This window comes from Diorhabda carinulata, chromosome 6 (genome assembly GCF_026250575.1).
Source record: "Diorhabda carinulata isolate Delta chromosome 6, icDioCari1.1, whole genome shotgun sequence".
Taxonomy (NCBI): domain Eukaryota; kingdom Metazoa; phylum Arthropoda; class Insecta; order Coleoptera; family Chrysomelidae; genus Diorhabda; species Diorhabda carinulata.
In genome coordinates, this window is record NC_079465.1 from 4,303,473 (window position 1) to 4,326,064 (window position 22,592).

Below are 22,592 nucleotides of genomic sequence, written 5' to 3' on the forward strand. Positions count from 1 at the left end.
TGAAAACACCAAAACTCTACAGGAAATTTCCCAAAAAACTCATACACACTAACAGACGTCTCGACGACAGTGTCCATTCGACGCCGAACTAAGCAAGCGTCGATCTAACATGCGCCGTCGCTTTAAACAACTGAACAATGGCGTCTAAAATCCCTCCAATGGAATCTCCAGATTAGCGCGACCACTCAGGCAAAAGTAAAACGCGAGATACGCCCATTCAAAATTTATCTCTTCTTATCATTTTTTCTATAATGAAAATTACCTTTAACAGAAAATTATTAGACCTGGGAACAAACAGCGAATAGCCATGGCATGAATTTTAGTTTTAAAACATTCTTCTTATTATTAAAATGAGTAAAGGAAGAAATATTTCTTTACATAAAGTTACATAAAAGCGAGTATAGACACAGTTTGGAAGATTAGGATTCTTGTATTGAGGGCGATCAGTGAGTTTTAAGTTTATCGTTTGCGAGGCTCCCTTCTCACAACAAAAATTGGGCGTGGACGTTATAACTCCTCCCTGTTGTACCTTGGATGAAATCACCCTTGAACAAGAGAGTGACATGAGGCTGTAGCCAGTCTTCTGTATCCTTTCGGGCAGTGAAGCACATAGATTCTTACCAAATACCGTATTAGAACACGTGGTTCTTGGCGAAAATTCATCGGACCACAATAAATTATCGGGTAGTGAGGCGTAAGAGGTGTACGCCCGCGAATTTAATCGAGTAGAAGTCAAGTTTTGGTACGGGCTAGAGACGTTTGTTTGTTTGTTTTTTCGCCAATTAATTACATTTGGTTGGACACATTTTTGGCGAAGGGACTTTTTTGGTTTTATGGTGATTTTACTTTGAAATATAAATTGTGAATGGACGCGGTTTATGCTTTGAGCATTCAATTTGTATCAAGGTAGGAGGTATTTATATTCGAAAACATTCCTCGTCTATATCTGACTGTTAAATGTTATGGAAATTTACGAAATATTCATAAGTTATGGACCATTGTTCTTTTGGATATACCCTAAGTTCGTCCAAGTTTATCCTTATCAATTTTTATCGAGAAGGACACACAAAATCACTTTCCTATGAAGTATCACAAAAAACGTTAGTTCACAAAGATCTCTTTGTTAGATAAAGTGATAATAGAGATTTAAGAAACCAATGAAAATCACCTAGATAAGAAAACACTTTGGCTATAGTAAAAAGAAAGTTTCTGCTAATAGAGAAAGTTAAGGGAGTGAAATATTATGACCTAGGTATTTGAGGAAATTATTTTCAACTATTCAAAATCACCGATGGAATAATTATCCCAAAAAGAAAGTTATAGAAAGAAACATTTTTTGTATTTTGGCCACAAATCAGTTTAATGCCTAATACCTGAAAAATTACCATTACAAAAGATATTTTTAATACCGTAGTTGAAGTAGGAAACTAATTTTTCTACTTATTTAAATATTTTGAATTTACATTTTGGTTTATATTCATTGCATCAATACATTTAGTGCAAACACCTCAAGTAAAATCTTTAAAAATTTTCAACAAATGAAATGAATTGCGTATTTCATTAAAATGAATTTATAAGTTTTGCTTCTATTCAGAATTAAGTGACAACACCGCATTTCACACAATTTTCTTTTTTAACAAAAAATAAAAGTGGAAAAACTCTTTTTATGGATTTTATGGACTGGATTTTCTTAACTACTAAAAGAACTTTGATTAAATTATTGTACATTTCGATATCAAATTAGAAGATTTATGTAATTTTTGATACATTCAGAAATCGCGGAAATAGGGGCTTTTCTGATATTACCAATACGTGGAAAATTTTAATAGGGGAAATACGAATTCCGTAATCTCTCCCTCAAAATACCTAGCGCGTCTTATGTGTTCTTAGCCTATAATATAGAAAGAAAAATCATAGATATAAAAAAACTTTTCAGAACATTTGACTAAAGTTTCTATGCCGCTATAAATGATGACCTTAGAGTTCAAAAAGTAGATATAGAGAATAAAATGATTAATAGATCCGACTAGACAATATGGAAACTTACAATAATTTAACTATGACCTAAAACCCATTATAAGTACTAATTTATAAAAATACGCCAAAATAAATTATGAAAACCATAAAAATTGCAAACCTAATTATAAATAATAAAAAAAACTTTGCTGTTGGTATTACCTTATAACTCAAACTTGATTATATCAATTGGAAAATTTATTTCACTGCTCAAATCTCAGCTTTACTCATATTTAAATTCCCCCAAATTATTTTTGTTCCTCAGTATTCCGCTATTTCTTTTGATTGTAACTTTATCTCATCTTAATAATCCTAATCGGTGTTATCAGTTAGACCAAAAGAAACCCTATTAAAAACATCCCAACTGAAGCTTCGCAGAGGAATATTATTTAACCAAATATCACTTTAAACTTAGATAAAAAAAAAACAACTTGCATACTCTGTTATATTCATATATTCACTTTATCAATACCAAAATATTCTTCTCGTTTCCGAATCTTCTAAACAGTTCTTCTGATTTTTCACAACTGTTTTTTGTAATAATATTTAAAAAAAATTCATATGTAATCTGCCATTTCTCCAAGGACTATCTAACACGCTCTTCTTGGGAAATTCTAATTTGAACTCAGGTTGTTTGGACAACTAAACATGCACCTGCAGACGCCCTCTGATGCCATGTTTACTTTCAAGTAAACCTGGTCTTCGATAATGTGGAATAAAATTTCTGTTGGTAGGTATACGAGTCCGATATATTAAAATATAATCACTACTATTCTTGAAGAATGCCCTGAAGAATATCAAATTTCATTTTCTCCGAAAAATGCGATGCATTTTCGTCGATATCTATATCACTAAAGCTTATTCCTGCAAGGAGAAATGTGTAGTCCGCTAAAAACGTGAGTGGTCTGTTGGTACCACTGATTCATGTTTGACAGTTGATTGGATATATTATTTGTAATCAAAAGTTTGGTTAGGTTAACTTCAATTCACACCACCAGAATTGCGGGACGTGGCTTCTACCGTGACCATATAAAATTTACTTGTTTAAAAAGTGACACATAATAATTGCAATATATTAAACCATACATTAATTTTTAATTAGATCTTTCCAAGAATTTTCTTTACTGTAGATTTATACGTTTTGTTTTTATTTCATTTACTTTGTCTAAAAACTCATTATAATTTATTGTAAATAATATCTTAAAATCGAAATAACCTCATGCCATTCTCACACATGACTGAATAATCCATCGTCCAGTCAGCTGTCAAAATGAAGCTCTTATTCAGGGGCACCAACCCACTACAGAAAATTACCAAAAATCGTTCAAGAATGGAGTCCGAAAATAACGTTGATCTAGTATCGAAACAGAGAAATTGTATTTATCTCATTTTAAGATTGTATCTCTTTAGGTATATACCTATATTATAGAATAGTAATTTTTTGAAAAACTGATTTTGAACATCATTTTTATCAATAAAGATGGATAAAGTCAATTTATCGATAAAGATCTTTTTTTTTTGGTGTTAAAGAAATCAATTTATTTTCAATTTTATTTTATAGAAAATTAGACAAAGTCCTTCCAGGTATTCTAAATCCCTTTTACCAAAACTAACTTTCATTTTTCAACATCCACTAGAGATTTAAACCGACAAACTTGAAATTTCCACGAAAGAAAATTTCCCTTTGAAGTTGCACGACTCTCACAATTATATAAACCCACATCATTAAGTTTAAGCTGTTGTAAAAATGTGTTTGACTCTGGTCTCTAATTATGTGAAGAGTTTCTAGTGATGTATACCGATTTCTATGTACCCTCGGTGTATTGAATGCGGTTCATGGAGAAGAAGAAGCGATCCCTTAGTTCACTCTTAATTACAGGATCGTTTGGAAACTGTAGTTACAACATGTTAAATTGAGGTAGGCCAGATGATCAAATGTTTTTTCTGCACATTGCCATTGCGCTTAAAAATATGAAGAATAATAATATGAACATGTTTCTCTGGACTGTGCTACTATTTTTTTCAATTAAAACCTCATAAAGAAAAAATATACCTCGATTTAAGAAACTTTTTTTTCAACTAAATGTCATATCAAGTGATATTTTCAAAATCTATCCGCTTGTTTATTTTAATGATATTTATTAATCCCAGTTAAGCCTTCGACATTAGGAAGGAGCAGAAATATGAAAAAACGATTTTTAGATGTATCTAAAAGGCTAAAATGAAGTAAGGAAAGCCAAGAAAAATATAACTGAGATTAACACTTATGAAGAATGAAAGGAAAAACAAAGTGAGAAAAGCGTATGAATGAGATGATGATGAAGTAAATAACAAAACAAATATTAATCATGAGGAAGATAGAAAAGAATAAATTAAAGTAAACAGACCAAATAAAGAAGAGCGCTAAAATAAATGAAAATATTACCAAGTTATAGGACATAGTAGATTCATTGGGTACAAGTAGAACCGGATTCCTCGTCCGATACTTATAAAGTCAGAAAGAGAAGAGGAGATTTTCATAATCCTCATGTACATAATCAATGCTCTGGAGTAGATGGTCAAAACCAAAGCTTTTTAGATCTTTTATATTCCTGATTTTAGTTCCATGATAATAAAAAAAAAATTGATATAAGGCAGACAACATTCAGAAAATTGTGGAGAAGAAATAGACACATCTAAAAATTGCATAAAAATGTTAAGAGAACAGATGAAATTAAAAGAAACAATAGATGAAAAAAGGTTGATTCGTGATGAATTACTAGTAATAGAGATCAGGAAGATAAACTAAGACAGCAATAAAATATTGAAACTAATACGCAATCAAAGTAGGAAAAAGATAAAAAAAATCTAAAAAATAGATGAAGACAAAAATTGGAATGGAGCTGACAAGCCTATAAACAGGATGAAATAACACCAGAAATGATAGTAGGGCGGGCAAAGAAAGCAAACACTCAAAGCATAAGTTAGAACGAAAGTAAAACAGACAAATAAAAATAATATAAGAGGGAGATGAATTTTATCTAGGAGTTTTAGATCCGAAGAAGACTTTGGACACAATACGAAGGAATAAAATATAAAAATAATGGAAATAGCAACAAAAGTAGTCAAAATAATAAAAATAGAAAGCACAACAAAATAATTATGATATTGTTCAATAATTGCAAGATAGTCAGTGAAAACATTGGTAGGATTATGATAAGAAATTTTGCCCATGGTAGCTGAAAGTACTGCCAACAGAAGAAGACCAAATGAGGTATAGGACATTAGTAAAATAGAAGATAGAAGAAGAATGTTTGAAAACTTATTTCTTATAATACCAATCGTTTGCTTGCTATTACTAGTAATAGTTTACCAGATATACTAGTTTTGGACATAAGAAAATTAATTGTGGTGAATTGATTATATGGTATATATACATTGAAAAAGATATTTTGGTATTTGAAAGAAAATAAATGGGGAGTCTATCTATTTAAATCAAGTTTTTTATATGAGCTCTGCTAAATTCGTTTGATAACTCTAAAAAATAAAGTTAATATGATTCAATCTCATTCTCGTTTTATTAATACTTCTTTGTTTAAGTTTTTTATACGATTTTTCCAGACCTAGCTGCTTCTGCAACCCATTGTCTTGCAGCATTTATCACTTTTTCAGCCATTCATGATGTGATTTAACCTGTCGATTGAGGACTTTTGTATGTGTTAAATTGAGTGAAAAGGTTAAATTTTTGGAAAAAATGTCAGTAAAGATTACGATCTAGTTACAAAGCTTTCTAAAGATCGAACGATTTCAGTTAATTCCAAGTAGAAGTACTTCTTTTTAATACTCTTTTAGAATATTTGAATGATTTACAATTATTTTTCGAAAATAAATAGTAGCATCCATTTCGCAGTAAATTGACTTGAATTGATTACAATAAGACGCCAGTTTAGACATTTGGACAATTATTAGACATCTTTTGAATTTTGCAAAAGGATTAAATTTGGGCTGAGCCAGGACTATGCATTTTAGAACAAAAAGAAAAAATCATGTATTTATATTATCATATTTTTATCTGTATTTGTCGTATTAGAATATTCAATCACATTCTTTTTGTAGTTTAATTTAAATTAAATTAAAGTAAACGATGTCGAACTAAAAACAAATCGTTTGTTAACTTTTAAACGTTCACACATAGAGTTATAAAGATATTCCAATTCAAATTCTTTTGTATATAATCAGATTTCATCTTTATTCACGTTGATACGTTAGTATAAAATGTAAATTTAATTACAACGCATTTAGATTTAAATACAGTTTCAGTCCGCTCAAAGTTAATGACGTAGGTTCTTATAATTTTTAAACCTTAAAAGAAGATCAAAAGAACTTTTCTTTTTTATTGAGAGAGCGCGAGAGTATACAGTAACTGCACTTCAAATATACAAGAGAATCGTTAGATACTGCTCAGTACAGTACACATCAAACTTGGAAGTCTGCAGATTTATAAAGGATCGCTTTTATGCAGAACTTTTAAAGGATTTGCGCTTTTCGTATGAAATTGTAACTACTTTTAGGTAGGAATCCGTCGTCAAAAGCACAAGCCGGTACTTTTACTATCAAGAAATCTTGAAAACTTCGGGAAACTACTTTTGAAGAGATGCTGAAAACTTGATAGGGTTGTAATAAAGTTTGTGAATAAAAGATATACAGGTATTTGCAAATCCGGTAATTTCTTTCGATAAAAGTAATGGAATTCTATTTAAAGAGCACATTGTGTTTAAATATGGAAGTGTAAATTAGATATTCAATACTCAATTACCTAAATTTATGTTTTTCATAAATAAAATAGTTGCAATATATTATCCAACCGACTAATACTATTCATACTTTTTTCATTGATCACAAGATAGCTTTTGATAAAGATTTTATCGCTACTATCGTCATCCTTCCAATGTCATCTTCCACTTCTTCCTTTTATTCAAATTTTAGTCTTTATTCCTTTCTTATGGTTTCCATTCAGTTATCATCCTCTCCACTCCATTGAAAGACCTCCACGTGAAGAGTTTAACTTTTATAAACAAGTCGAAACCAAAACAAGTTATTTTATTTTGGCTCTAGCTACTAGAATTATCGTTTAAGATGCCTTCCAGCAAATATTATGAATATAAAGTACAAAGGAGGTTGTTAACTCATTCTGGTACAACTATCGGGTAGCCAGACCTTCGACATTGATTAACGATGATGTATTTGGAGCCACAACTTTCTACATCAGTAGTGTTTTACTAATTTTCCATTTTGCTAAAGTGGATGCTACGAAACGAAAAATGGAAAGTGGGAAAAAAGGAAACTTAAGTGTTTCAAAACCAGAAAAAACGTGGAAAGAAAAGTAGCAAAAGCAAAAACTCCATTATAGAACAGAATTAAAAGCAAGGATACCACAACAGAAATAAAAGTGTTATAGAAATCCGCTCCTGAAGAAGAAGAGGTGTGAATATTTCTCAATGAATTTCAGACAAAACCTGGAGCAAAAGAGTTAAAAAGGCTCGATTTAGTGTAATTTTTGTAAACATTAGTCCCAAGAGACGCGTACAGAAAATGATGACATTTTATATTTGTTTACTATCGTATTTTTTATTTATAAAAAAATCTGTCTACAGTTGAATTAATTTGGACACATTGTAACGAATTTGGCAGGATTTTGGGTGCCGTATAACATTAACCATGGGACTGTAAGACGGCAAACTATATTTCATGGTAGGATTCACTCAAATGTAATAAATAAAACATCGTCGTTCGCTCTTAATGTCTTTAAACTGTAATAATTGTAGAAACATAATAAATATAATTGTATTTATGTTGTATAGCAATCAATTTGGAAGTCGTTGTGTATATGATGATCAAAGATTATCTTTTTGATTTTGTCCCTTATCGCAAAAATGCTGATTCTAACTACAAACGAAGCTATTTTTTGTTTGTCCAATCTTCTACCAAAGACCCTGTATATATTGTTAAAATGTACTGATTATAATTTGTAGAAACAAAAAAACATTAATCTGCAATTTGCAGTTAGACAATCACCTGAGGTCACAAGAAGCTTATTACAATACGTGAACCATGAAACGAAAACAAACGAATTCAATAAATCATTGACATTCAGTCATCCGCAGTCAAAATATTCACTTATCACAAGAGTGTAAAGGTGAATATCTTATTCAGCGGCATGTCTGTGATCCTAGTGCCATTGTATGAGATCGAAAAAAGGTGCTGGAAGGTAATGTCAGGACCGGTTTTATTTTACTATTGATATGACACGGTACACGGTACATGGAAGTTTGGAAATAATTTTTTAACTGTAAATTACTGAAGATAAATATTTTTTATATGTTCGACAGTGATTGATGTTGATGTTTATATTTCGTTATGTAATTTACATACGGGCGCGCTTCGGGCAAGTATATGTATAACGAGAAGCTTTTAATTTCAACTTCTATAGTATATCGAGTACGCAGTTACAGAAAAATAATGTGAATTTGGTTTTATCATAGAGGCTATTATTTGAATAGATAGATTATTGAAATAGGATATAGTTTAGATAATTAAACAGCAGTATTCATCGTCAAAATTCGAGCTTTTGGAAAAAATAGTCCCATTTCAATATAGACAAAAAAGCACGCTGCTTATCGTGGAGTTCTGTTTTCAATGCGCATCCAGAAGTACTTGGCCTGACCTAGAGATGGCTGTAGTTACTTGAAAAATACCACTGTATTGAAAAGTACTCACTTTATACACCATATTTTTCAAGTTTGTAGACGCCACGCTGTATAGTATTTGTTTGGCAGCCATCAATATTGAACGTTTTCATCGTTATGTGATACAATACTTTTATTTGAAAGGCCTTATTCCAACCAAGATAAAAGCTGAACTAGATTCTACTCTGAGTAAGATTTATCCTTCGTTATCAACAGTAAAATATTGGGTATTAGAGTTTAAACGAGGCCGTATGACCTGCGAAGATCAGCATCAACCGGTGGTCGACCAAATGAAGTGACGATTCCTAAAATGTTGAAGAGAATCCACAAAGAGGTACTGGATAATCGTCAACTGAAAGTACGCGAGCTAGCAGACATAGTAGGCATTTCAAAAAGTGTGGTACATCGCATATTGATGTTTGTAATTTCTAAAATTATCATTATAATTTTATCCAATTTCATAAATATTTTGAACATTGTGTTAAAAACAATGATGAATGTGTTTTTTTTAGCTCAGTCAGAAACGAAGTCGTCATTTGAAAAACAGAAATCATTTAATGAGCTTTATAAAAGTAGAATAAAATCTTCAACGAAAATCGAAAGCGTCAGAACGTCACTAAGAAAAACTTTTGCCGATGGACAAAAATCCTTCATTTATAAATAAGTTCCAGTTCCAGTGTAACAAACTCGTGAGTCAAATCTAAATTGGACATCCGACATGATTCTGTTCTACCTATACTACTACTACCATGGCAAATGCTCTTCCGAGCTGCCTAATCCATCCTAGACCAGTTTTGGCAAGATCTACTCGAAAGTCAGACGTGGCTTATGAACACCGAGTTCGCCTGCAGACACCCAAAATTTCAGTTTATTGAGACACATTTCTCAAAAGAAGTGCAAGCCTGTGGAATCAGCTATGAAAACACGTCTTTCCCGAACACTAAAATTTACAGTTCGAGATCAATATCCACAGGCATCTTCATGTGGCAGACACCTTCTTGTGTTTGTTTTTTATATAAAAAACATCATGGAAAGAAATTATTTTTGCAATAAGCACACTTAGAATTGTTGCAGTAGATATAAGCTTTTGCTTGGTAATATATAAATACAGTATTGTCGTTTTTCCTTCTTCTAAATTTAAAATAAGCAATATACGAGGTCTGGCTATTAAATAACGGAACTGCGCGCCTAGAGGACGCCCTAGACGGATGGTGTGAAAAACGAGTAGTACGTTGGGTATCTAGATATCTTGTCTGTGCACGTCCCAAAACACATTTCCGTTTTTATTATAGTATTTGTGCAGCTGTGGTTTGGAACGAACGTGTTTTTGTCACAGGAGCAACGACTGAGTGCTATAAATTGTTGCAAGATACCTATGGGGACAATTCTCTATTTCATACGTGTGTTTTTGAGTGATGTAAGCGCTTAAGTGAGCCCCGAGACAGCACTGAAAATCAACCATATTGTGTGTGCAGATCGTCGAATGAGCATCCGGAGGATTGCCGAGGTTGTAAACGCCGATAAAGAAGCGGTTAGAAAAATTTTAACGAAGACACATGACACATGACAAAAGTCTGTGCGAAGTTGGTGCCAAAAAATCTGACTCGTAACCAAAAGCTCTTACATCAACGGGTCTGCTCAGATTTCCTTGAAAGGTTGGAAAAAGGTCTGCTTTGAAAGGGACCCGATTTGAGTCGATGGAAGCGATAAAGCAGAGCTCCTTAAGGCGCTCACCAAAGAAGACTTCCAATACTGCTTCGATCAATGGGAAAAACGTATGGAAAGGTGTGTGGTGAAGGGAGGGGACTATATTGAAAGAGAGCATTCGATTGTGGGATAATTTTTATAATAAAACCCTTTTTCATAACCAGTCTCGTTATTTAATAACCAGACCTCGTATATCTAAATACAATGAACAAAAACAATGCGGTTGAAAAAAAAAATGAATCCTCCTCTGACATCCGTTGACCGTGATATATGAACATGAGAAGCAAAAGATCTGTGACAAGGATAGCCTTTTGTTCGCGGCGGGTGGCCGGTAACCACCGTAAGTAAATGAAGACAAATTTCAAACGTCCAGTGCGTTATTCTTTTGTTAACGCAATACCGCTGATTACCAGCGACTGCATCTAGACAACTGAATTAGAGAAGAACAATGTCGTTTGTTTATCTAACAGTTATTTGTGTTATCGATGGGTAATATCGTGCCTTGGAAATTATGAGAGATTCGTGATGCGATTGTAATTTCTAGATGTATTTAACAGTTAATTTAATCAGCGGAGTCGAATTGGAATTGACCAAAATGGAAAATGGAGCGTTTTAACAATAGAAACCAATCGGTTATAATTATGTAGTTACAAAAATTAACATGCTTCGATAATTTCTTCTCAAGGATTCAACCACCAGACTACAAATTCAACTCAATCTGGGAATTCAGTTGAGGGCTGCAACCATACCGGATTTCCATAGCTAAGTTCCAGACTTATCTTTAATATATAAATAAATCTCGAGTTTTTAGCAATAAATATTAATTGGGATAATCGTGTCCGGGGATTGTTTAATTTTTATTTAATTCATAAGGTGTTAAAAACCTGGTGGCGTCCTATATAATATTAATTGTTCACCCTATCTGAGTACTAGTTATTTGATGTTGTTGATCTTTCAAAGGTTTGCAACCTCGAAATGAATGAAACTAGTTTGCAATTTGTTGTACGTGATCATGATTCCGCGGTCGCAGTTGCGTTGATTATGATAATTTTGTTATTTCCAATATGATTGATCAAGAACTAAACTGCAAATCCGATAAAAATCTCTGAACGTTCCATCTGTCTGAGACAGTTGCTGCTACCAACAGTCTAAAGCTCACATTTTGACTTAGGTATTAATGGATCCAATATTATCTTTGTATCTTGCGTTTTCTACGGTATTGATAATAATCAATGACTGAGTCTAAATACTTTGAAGAATTACGTGTCGTATCAGAACATAATGAGTAGAGAGATCGAAATAAAGTTGATTGCCGAACGATACCGAATAGTCAGAGTCATCAGATGTACTGAGTCGAACTCAGTAAGGAACTGAAGTCGATCACCTGGCCAGCAAAGCTTCAGACAACCTAATTACGAGTGTTGGTGTAGTGGTAGTAGAAAGCAATGTTTTCAGTAGGAATATCAACAACGGTTCTAAAAATACCAACTTAGTAGATGGTAATGTGGTAAAAAAATTGTTATGCTCTTATAATAATGTTGATTACGACATAATATGTCGCAGTTAAAGCACATTTGATTTGGTTAATCAATTGCTTCCTTAATTTTTATCTTTGTTTGTTTTGTTGAAAAAATATATGCTCTTGAAATCTTTCAAAAATGGGCCCTTTTGGATAATAATTATTGACGTTATTAAAAATTCTTTTGAATGTTGTGTAGTTGTTGAGTTTTAATTTTTTATGTACGCTTTAAATCTATAAAAAAGCATAATGAAACATATCTATGTTTATTTTTCGAGACTAAGACATCGAATTTGAATACTCAATACCAAAGTTATATCTAAATTAGTTTACTTGTAGAAATATTTTTTATTTTTTAATAATTTTATAACATTGTTTTTTCAGGTAATCCCAAGAGATCAACCTGGGAGCCACCTCCGGACCCGTCCCGACTCCGGGCGGGTTTTCTCCAGTCATTTCCGCTGCAAAAACGCTTTCGTTAAGGGAATCACCTTGCGCAGAAGCTCTGTGGAAAATGCCACATAAAGGTAACGATTTGATCATTTATCGCTAATATTCTGTGTATTGATTTTCTTTTTTAATAAGTAATTTGCATTTTTATCATTTTATGAATATTGAGTTTTTAAATTTATCAGTATTTAAGTGAAAAACTGTTTGAATTTGCTTTATTCAAGAATTTGACACAAAAATTACAATGCTGTCTTTTACAGTGTAATCAACAATTTTCGATCTGAAACTTTCTTAGCCTAATATCACATATATATCAAACATAATCTTAATATTTAAAACTTCTTGGTGAAAATCAAGAGAAAATTTTTTGTATGAAGGACCCGTTCTGTCTCCAGTGTTGTTTTTATTGAATCTCATTCCATTTTTATCAAGTTACATATTGTTGTGTTTCGTGAATTTATTTTTCGATTATTGATCGTAAACTGATTAGGATATGGTTCTTTGAAGCCCGTTGTTTTACTAATATTTCAAATGTTTTCAAAAACAGTGACTATTTGTTAGAACGTTTACATTAGAGTGGATCAATCAAGTCAATCAGCTATCAAATTATCATGCATATCTACATATATTGGCAATGACTTTTTGTCTGTTTTGGTTTTTTTTATTTTCTTATTCTTTTGTATTTCAGTAGTAATATCTATTCAATTTTTTCATCGTCGTATCTCTCATTGATTATTCCCTTCCCCATTTTGTATGACCCGTTTTTCTACAATTTTTTCTTTGTGTTGATTTTTCATCTCTATTGTCTATTTTCACTTTGTTAAATTATATAAATCTTTTATTATCTTCTATTATCTGTCTTCCAGCTATATTTTTATTTTCTTATTTACATTTTCATTACTTTTTACTTTTTCGATTTTCTTATCCACGTTCCTATTAATTTTTTCATTTTTTATTTCTTCACTTTTCTTCTTATTAACGTTTTCATCAATTCTTTTTATTTTTTCATTACTTTCTTCTTACCGATTTCGTCAATTTTGGTAGACATAATTTGATTATTTTCTTGTTGTTTATTATCTTATTTTAATTATTTTCATCTATCTTTCTGGTCACGTCTTCATTCTTTGTTTTTATAATGTGGAATAATGTTGCTACGTTTTTTATTAGCTCTTGTTTATTGGACAATCGCAGCTACTAAATTTTTTCCATTTCTCATCTAATTCAAGTATCTGCTATTTCTTCTTTCTTTTGATTTTTTTGACGACATTTTCTTTCTGTGTTAGTCATTTATTTCTTAACAATTGTTATAATGGAAGACTTGATTATTATTTTTTTTTAATTATAAATTCTAGATGAAGATTCTGGTTTTAGTCAAAAAGTTACTTGTTTTTTATAAAGAGAGTCTCACATGAAGAACCAAATATTTTTGCTTAAGATCCCCACGTTGGGCGTTATTTTTTATCGTTCAATTGAACTAGGAATTTAATTTCGATTATCTAAATTATTGTCAAATGTAAGTGAATTTTAATGAACTTACCAATCGAATAACTCTTTGAGTTTCATGGTTTCTATATTATCTATATTCTCTTGATGACTCAATAAATACTTTTGAAAACTTTTTCGTTAGTTTTCTGCTATTATTGTTATTCGAAATTACACTTCCTGACTGCCCGTTCCAAAACCGCCTCTTACTCGCCACCGCTCTACCGATGACGAATCTGCTCCCACAAGCTCTTACGTACCATCGATAGTTATTCTTCCGTTAACTTCCGACTTGTTTAGTGCCAACGACAATCCATGATCCTTCATTTAACTTTTGACCACACGCATCACCTGATTCAGTTTTAACCAGATCACAAGCAGCAATAATTTGAAGTTGAAGCGATCCTGAACGCAATATTTATGTTAATTAAATATTATTATTATAATTATAACAATATTTTATAACTTTTGAAAATCACTACAACGCGAAGTCTTAGTATTTCCATAATTTATTTTGTTATGATAAATGAGAGGAATTTTTTAAAAAAGAACAAGATATAAGCGAATTTTTTTCATTATTTTCCTTGGGAAGTGATGATTGTTTTATGAACTTTCACAAAAACTCGTGTATAATATATTATTACACTAGCTACTAAGCACCTGGCTCTAATTTTTGTTCTAAATTTGTAAAATAGATTTTAAAAGCATTGGAAATATTTTGTTTTATGCTAGTTCATCGTATCTAAATATTGGAGCATTGTTTATTTAAATTTAGTATTTTAAATACACAGGAGCTAATCTCATTTCGGACCAAAACTTTTGAAACAAGTTTCTGATTTAAAATGAGAATATATAAGAATAAAATACCTTAAAAAAAGATGTAAAATCCTATGAGCGAGCTTTCACAAATGATTACTTTCAATTTACCTTTTTTATTCTTTTCATTATTTTGCTAGTCAGTAAGTGATTACTCGTACAGAAAGTGATCAATTTGAGGTGGTCATTACGAAAGTCAAGAAAGTTTCCACAATAAATCCTCTACACCTACTGGAAATTGAAGGGTACTTCTGGCAGGGGTGAAAATTTTAATAAAATGTATGAAGAATGAATAATGTACAAAACCAGAACGAAATTCCATCACCAATAATCTACTAGAGCAAAAAACTTGTCCGGAATATAGAAGGCGTGTAAAAAATTATAAACTATTTAAGATAAATTTTATTAGACTGTTGCATAAATAGAAATGTAATGGTGGAATTATTTTGTTTAGTCTTCATCCTCATGTTCACTATCATATTGGTTTCTGTAATCCTTAATTGACACAGAATCCTTCGAAGCTCTAATTAACTTAAATTGAGGCTCTAATATCTCATTATTCGTGAAAAAGATTGATAATAATTAATATCTAATATATTATATAGAGACAAATCATTTACCATCAATATTAGCATAATCTGATTCGATATTAATGTTGTCTTTAACGATAGCATCAGTTACAGTAAGTGGTAGCTGATCTCTATTGAACAATTGAGCATCATACTGACCATCATTTTACACCCATTCATTGTATGCTGCACTGAAATTTGTAGAGAAATCCAGATGTGCAGTTCTCCAAATGCAGGCGAGATATTTCGTTCTAAATACGTGATGCTTAGCATGACATGAAGTCAAATCACATGCATCAAATTCAATTACTTATTTTCAAATGGTTCCTCAATATTTTCAGATGTGAAATTTTTCATGAATAAATCAAATCATCCCCTATTAGTGTTAACTCATAACAACTATAAACTCTTAACAATTTTTCCAGTGTTGCTACATGAGGTAGCAATTCAAACTTTAATCCATTAATTTTGGCTTTTGCGATAACGGATGTGTGAGCTAGTCCATTCTTTCGATGGAACAACACTTTTTTCTCAGCTAAACGCGATGGTTTCTGCTAGATTTCTTCGATCAAACGTTCGAATAAGTTCGCATAATACTCGCCGTTGATAGTTTGTCCTTTTCGGATGGAACGGCTTTGAAGCCGGTTCTTCCTTTTCAATCCATTGTAATGATTCCTTTTTTGTTTAGGGTGTGAAGTGATGGATCCACGATTCATTATTTCTGTGAAACATCAACAAACACTATATGGAAACATCTTCACGACATTGTTTTTGTTCTATTGTGAAACAAACTCCGCACCCATTTTGGGCACAGGGTTCTCATGTAAATATTTTCTATTGATATGCAATGTACCGTACTTTTTGAAATGCCTACTATGTCTGCTAGCTCGCGCACTTTCAATCAACGATCATCCAGTACCGCTTTTTGGATTTTCTTCAACATTTCTTGAGTAGTCACCTCATTTGGTCGACCACTGGTAGAGGGTAATCTTCGCAGGTCGTACGGCCTCGTTTAAACTTTAATATCCAATATTTTAATGTTAAAAACGAAGGAGCAGTCTCACCCAAAGTAGATTCTAGTTCAGCTTTTATATTGATTGAGCTAAGGTCTTTCAAATAAAAGTATTGTATCAGATAACGATGATCAATATTTTCCATGTTTACAAATTTAATGTAAACGTTTACTGTTGATGGCTGCCAAACAAATAATAAACAACGTGGCGTCTTCAAACTAGTAATATGGTGATATTTTTCAAGTAACTACCGCCATCTCTAGTTTAGTTCAGATACTTCTGGGACAATCCTCGTATGACAATATAGTGACATAACATGCTTTCTATAGTTAAAATACTCACTTAAAATGTATCTTTTTTTATTCCTAATATTAAATTTGAATTAAAAAAACGCAATTTAGCAAGAATAAGTAATAAATATAAGTACTATAATTTCTACTAAATTTTAATATTCATCATACACTTAATTTGTCTGAAACGTAAAAACATAGTACCGAACATGTTAAATGTAATGTAAATACGTTGAATTACAACTTGTATTCTTAAACTAAATGTTTTAATTCAATTTTTCGGTAATACTTTAACGTTAAGGTAACACCGCCACCTTGTAGTATTTCCATCGTCGCCAACAGCTTCCATTCCGTAGCTCTTTCACGTCTCGGTACGTCCTCAATTCGGCATGTAATGTTAAGGTTAATGTAATTTAAACGTGGAGTGTCGCGAACTACGGGTTACCGAGTCAACAAAGAGACGCCATTTTCACGAGCTCGCTGAGATAAAGCAAAGAGCAAGAATGGACGAGTAAAGACGACAGACAAAAGTGTACGACGTTAGACTAAGAGAGCCATTTCGTTTTTTTTTGCTCGTAATAAGTGTGGTTATTTTTACAAAAGAAATAATAAATATTTTATTTTCGATAAAACGTCAAATTATTCAACAAGCACTCGTTCCACTATGTGTCTAGATAATACAATTAGAGCGTCGACCCTCGAACCGAGCAATTTGCGATCTTTTAAAAAACCCACAAGCGGTTTCATATAAGAAAAGCAAAATGCATAAGGTCGGAGGGTTGGCGTATATTAACTGGTTCATTACAAGGAGGGGAAAGGAGAGAATGGAGAAAAACTTGTGTGTAATTGCTGGTTGATTAAAGGCCGCAGCGTGCTCGCAATCGAACATTCAATGTAGAGGGTTATTTTGCATCGTATGATTATTATTATGGGGGTGGTGTTGGCGAACACTCAAAAGAACAAACGTTTGAACGTTGAGTTCGTTATAGAGAACAGCAAGGAGCCACTTCCCAGAAAGCGTGTACGATGGGATATAAGAAAATACTAACTAATACTTATTTTCTCATAGTTATAAGATATTTTGAATTTTCCTTTTTCTATTTTATCGATGTATTTTGTATACCAAATTGATTCAATAAGTACCTACCCGGTTCTGAGTGTTACAATGTGTAAATGATAAGTAAATATAGAAAAATAACTTGTGGGGTAGAATCCTATGGGTTTCCTTTATTGTTATCTAGTTTATACACCTCTTTAAAAGCTTTTATCATAAGACATTTATGAAAAATAGTAGTATTTCACACATCGAGAGCTAGGTCTAGCGTTTATTGAAGCGACAGTGTCCAGATAGAACTCGTGTTAGTATTCGTAGATTGTTCTTACTTCAATTAATACATTCAGTAGATCTACTCTGGTTATAGTTTCCCAGAAAAGTCTTTGCTTGTCGCAGCCCATGTTCCAATCATTGGTTTCGCTCCTACCGTCTTTTTAAGTGCTTTTTCCATTGTTCAGTAGCTGATACCACAGAAGGGTTTTGGGATAAGACTCAAGTCTTTACTTTTCACTGGTAACTGGTTATTGCACTGTAATACTATGGAGCAATAAGTTTTGAGTATTATCTTGTATATCAATAGCTTTTTATCGAGACATTTGTGTCTAATTATCCAGTATATTTGTCAAAGTTTAATGCCAAGCTGTTTTATTTTCAAGAGGTGTTTCTTCCTAGAAAGTCTCCAATTTTTCTCTCCTATGGAATTTGTCTGAAAGATTTGTGATACAGTTTGAATATCTTGGTGTTAAGCTACGAAAGCATTATCATGTATTGTCTGATGTAGGTAAACCGGCTGTATATAGAAGCGATTCCAAAGGGCTACTTGGGAAAAATTTATGTTGATAAGATGTACTGTTCAGTATTCGTCTTGATACTTAACCATGAAGCACCGATCTACCGAAACAAGAGTTAAGAATGTGGAAACAATTTTGGGGAAGGAATTTTTTGATTTCGCATGTTACCACGAAATTTCAGACTAGTATAAATCTTACTTACATTGTCGAATATCTCCAGGTCTTGTATGATTTGTTATTCTTTGTTCTCGCTCCAGAAATTCCGAGATCCGAATTAATACTTTGAAATAATTTTGCATTTACGAATAATGGTATTATTTTGGTTTTAAATAGCTTTTATAACAGTTTTGGAAGTAAAATAATAAGTTTATAGGAAGTAACTTCTTCCATGGGTTTCTCAGATTTGGGTATGATCATTATTTCATTTAAATTGGATTTGAAAATTTTTGTCTTTGCTATTTTGAAAACAATGATAACTTTTGAAGGATGTATGTTCACAATCAAAAGCTACTTTGATTGCTGTTGTTAATAAAGGGTATTAAATTGGATGAATATAAATTAACTTAGTGACAGACAGAAATAAACAACTTTGTTAAATAATTAAAGAGCTATAAGCGAAATATTCAGGCCGTGTTTACATATTGTAGCAAAGACATAGTTGTTCTTGGTCACTTTTAATATTGGTCTGAGGTCCAATTATAGTTTAGTGGAAGCAAATATCAAAACCAAAATACTCGTAATAATAAAAACTAAGCAATATTTATCAAGGAATATTGAATTCAATCTGACCTCAAACAGTAAGATAGCTTAAGCTTTTGCAGAGATACTTAAGTGGTAACTAAAGCTTACCTTGTTTTGAGTGCGACACTCCTACTTTCAGGCTAACTGTCTTGATGTCCAGAAAGTAAGGCATTTGCTGATAACTCAAGTAAGTTTATTAACAGCAGCAATTTTGGATTGTTTGAGACAGAAACAACTGGAAACTGTTACTTGGAACTTTTTCGGCTCATTCACAAATATTTAGTCGACAAACTTTTTCCCTCAGATGAACCAAATATGGAGATTAGAACACATTTTTAAATAGTATAATATCCTCTATAAACAAAGCTTGTGGGACAACGATTATTTGATTTTTAAGAGGCTCTGATAGAAGAAACAAACATGTTCATTAGGTCTATAGTAATGGTGAAGCCGCAGATGACAAAACTGACAAGATTGCACTCTTGTAGAATGATTCAAACATCCTCGTATATATAATCAGTTGAAAAGAGTTGATTTATCCGAATATTTTTTTTGAGGAACCAAAGTACAGTGAAGAAGAAAACAACAATGAAAAGACAATCACAAAATACTTATTTATTACTTAGTATTTTTTTAATAACAGAAGAAATTTCACTAGATATTCTATGTGATTATATAGCTTTATATTATCTATTTATAATTTTTTGGAAGGCGTCTTGAGGGTTAACGTAAACTGTGTATCCGAAATCGGTTTTGATTCTGAGGTTTATTCTTGCGCCCGTGGATTTTTCTCCCTTGATTCCGATATATACGAAAAGAGGATTCTCGCTACTTATCTTATTCTCAAATCTGAAAAAAATGTTGTAATATTTTTTTCTATAACAATCACAATATTATATTTTGGAAATTTTGAATAAATAAGATATTTTTCGGCATTTTTTTCATAGTTTTAAAAGATTTTTGAATGATTTCTATCGATGAGTAGATTCGTATCTATGAAATTTGATCACTTTCATTAGTTTTTCAGCAGTTATCACCAAATATTTGGATGGGGTGCAAGGAGCGCACGTCCATCGAGCGCACAGGCACATTTAGAAAACATTTTGTTTATCTAGCGCACACTACATGTGTCAAATCCGAAAGATCGAAAGTCTGATCTGCCGAAGTGAGTCCTAGAGATGGGCAAACATACGAACTTTTAAATAATCATTAAGACATAACAAAAAACTATCAGCAGCATTTAAGATTGAACAAAATGAGCAAATGTTCGATATCATATAAAATATTGAACAATAATTGGTACAAAAAATTATGGTATTAGGTTCAAAATAATAAAAAAATTGCGGATTTTCAATTTACCACAAAAAAGTTTTAAGAATAGTTAGGTTAGAATGAGAAAGTATTAATTATTTTTTACTTATTGTTAACTCTCTTATAACTTTTCTTCTTTTATTTACGGCAATAAACATTTCAAGCTAAATTAAATTTGTTTCTTCCTTACCTCGGCTTGATAAAGATTTTGAAAATATCATTTAAATCATCTTTCATATCCTTGCTTTTTGTGTAGAGCCCAATTATATCATATCATATTTCTTTTCCACAAAAAAAACTCAAGTTTTGTAAAGAAATTATTAGATAGAAAAGATATTGGGGGAATAAAAATTACACTGGAAGAGGCTACGCCATCTACAACGCCCAAAAAACTGATTGTTTGGGTAAGAAATGTAGATAATCAAATTATAGGAACACGACGAACATCTAATTGGAGTAATACTTTTGATGCAAGAAGAATTAGTGCTAAAATTAATTTTTTTCCTAATTTTCATCACCGAGATTCCCAGATCTCAAACTTTTGGGCTTATTTGTATTGGGGTACTTGAAAAGCAAAGTCTAAATGATTTAGCAAGCAAATTTTAAAAAGTAAATGGCACAAATAAGAATTTTATCCGAGGCATGTTCAAAAGAAATTCAAATCACCTGTAGGATATTGTCAAATTTATCAAAATTATTTTAGAATTTGATTTAATTAATTATTTTTTCAATAACTATCATGCAATTTGTGAGGAGTGGACTTTTGGCAGTATGTACAACTTCATATTCCATAATTAGGTCTTATTTTATTAAAATAAGTTTTCATTTTTTGTTTAAAAAAGTTCCTACTTCCAAAATCAGCGTATTTTTCCACAACAAAACAAATATTAAAAACACATCGTATAAAATTTGTGGTAATTCATTTATACCTTATCCAAATATGAAGATAGCTTTTAATAAAACTATTTTCATATACTTTAGAATGTTTTATAAAAGTAATTATCGGAAAAACTAAACTTTCACAAATTTCACGGCTTTTCCTGTATGAGAAGATTAACACCCGGAAACTTGACTTGAATTGCGTAGAAGCGCGATGTACGCCGCCATTTTCAAGACAGGATTTAATCTTTGTCCTATTTTATGCTTTTCCAAGCGTGATTTCCCACTTTGAATGATTACGCAGAAGGTAGATTAGTGACTACATGCGAATAGTGAATAAAGACAAATGTGTATAAGGCCAAGTCAAATAGGTATTTCATTCAGCAGGATTAACAGAAATTTGATTATCAACGTGTCTTAATGTGTTAGATGGGTCATAATTCACAATATTAAAAATATGATATAAAGATTCACATTGCTATTTAACTCATCGTTTCTAGTAAACAAAAAGTGAGTTTTTCAACAAAATTCTTCCAAAAATGAGACTTCAATATCATTCTTCACCAATAATTCAATTGATAAAAATAATGAAGCTGAATGGATAGAATCATAATGAGCTTATCTTATGGCAGGCTATTGGTTGAAACTTGTGATTCTCTTAGGATGTGATATCTTTTGTGGAAACTCCATATTATCAATATAATTTGATCTAAAGATCCAATTTCCAATCTATTGTGAACCAAATTGGTATAATATAGCACATCAAACAGAGGTATATGCATTGTATGGTTTCAAAGCAACTTAGTAACTTCGAAATCTGGTAACTGCTACTGGACGACATAGGCGGAACAAAACCCAAGAATTTATTTAATAATCAGTAATCAAGAAATGATTCATGATAACAACAAACAAAGGACGTTGATTTTTTATATATATAAAAAAAAGACAATTTCAGACTGATAATGTACACATAGACACAGATATTTATGAAACAACAAGTTGGTAGATTGATAGATGTGATGCAATCGAATCAAGATCTAGCTACTCTGGTTTATTATTCGTGAGGCCATTAAAAATCTCCAATATAACAATCATTTAAAACACCAAATAAGGCACAAAATGAATCAAATAACCGTAAAGATGCTACAGAATGTTTGAACACATAATTATTGTAACTATTGTTAATTGATTCAAATTTTATTTCGATCTATAGCATCATCAATTATTAT

At 31.7% G+C, this 22,592-nt stretch overlaps 1 protein-coding gene across 2 annotated transcripts in view; it reads left to right on the forward strand.

The window, feature by feature from the left end:
- Positions 1-577: 577 nt before the first annotated feature.
- LOC130895999 (paired box protein Pax-6) overlaps positions 578-22,592 on the forward strand; it is a 92,797-nt gene continuing 70,782 nt past the window's right edge. For both annotated transcript variants that reach the window (XM_057803715.1, XM_057803716.1), the window contains exons 1-2: positions 578-906; positions 12,352-12,494. In XM_057803715.1, the coding sequence (XP_057659698.1) occupies positions 12,482-12,494 (13 nt within the window). In that variant the 5' untranslated portion in view covers positions 578-906; positions 12,352-12,481. The remainder of the gene's footprint in view (positions 907-12,351; positions 12,495-22,592) is intronic.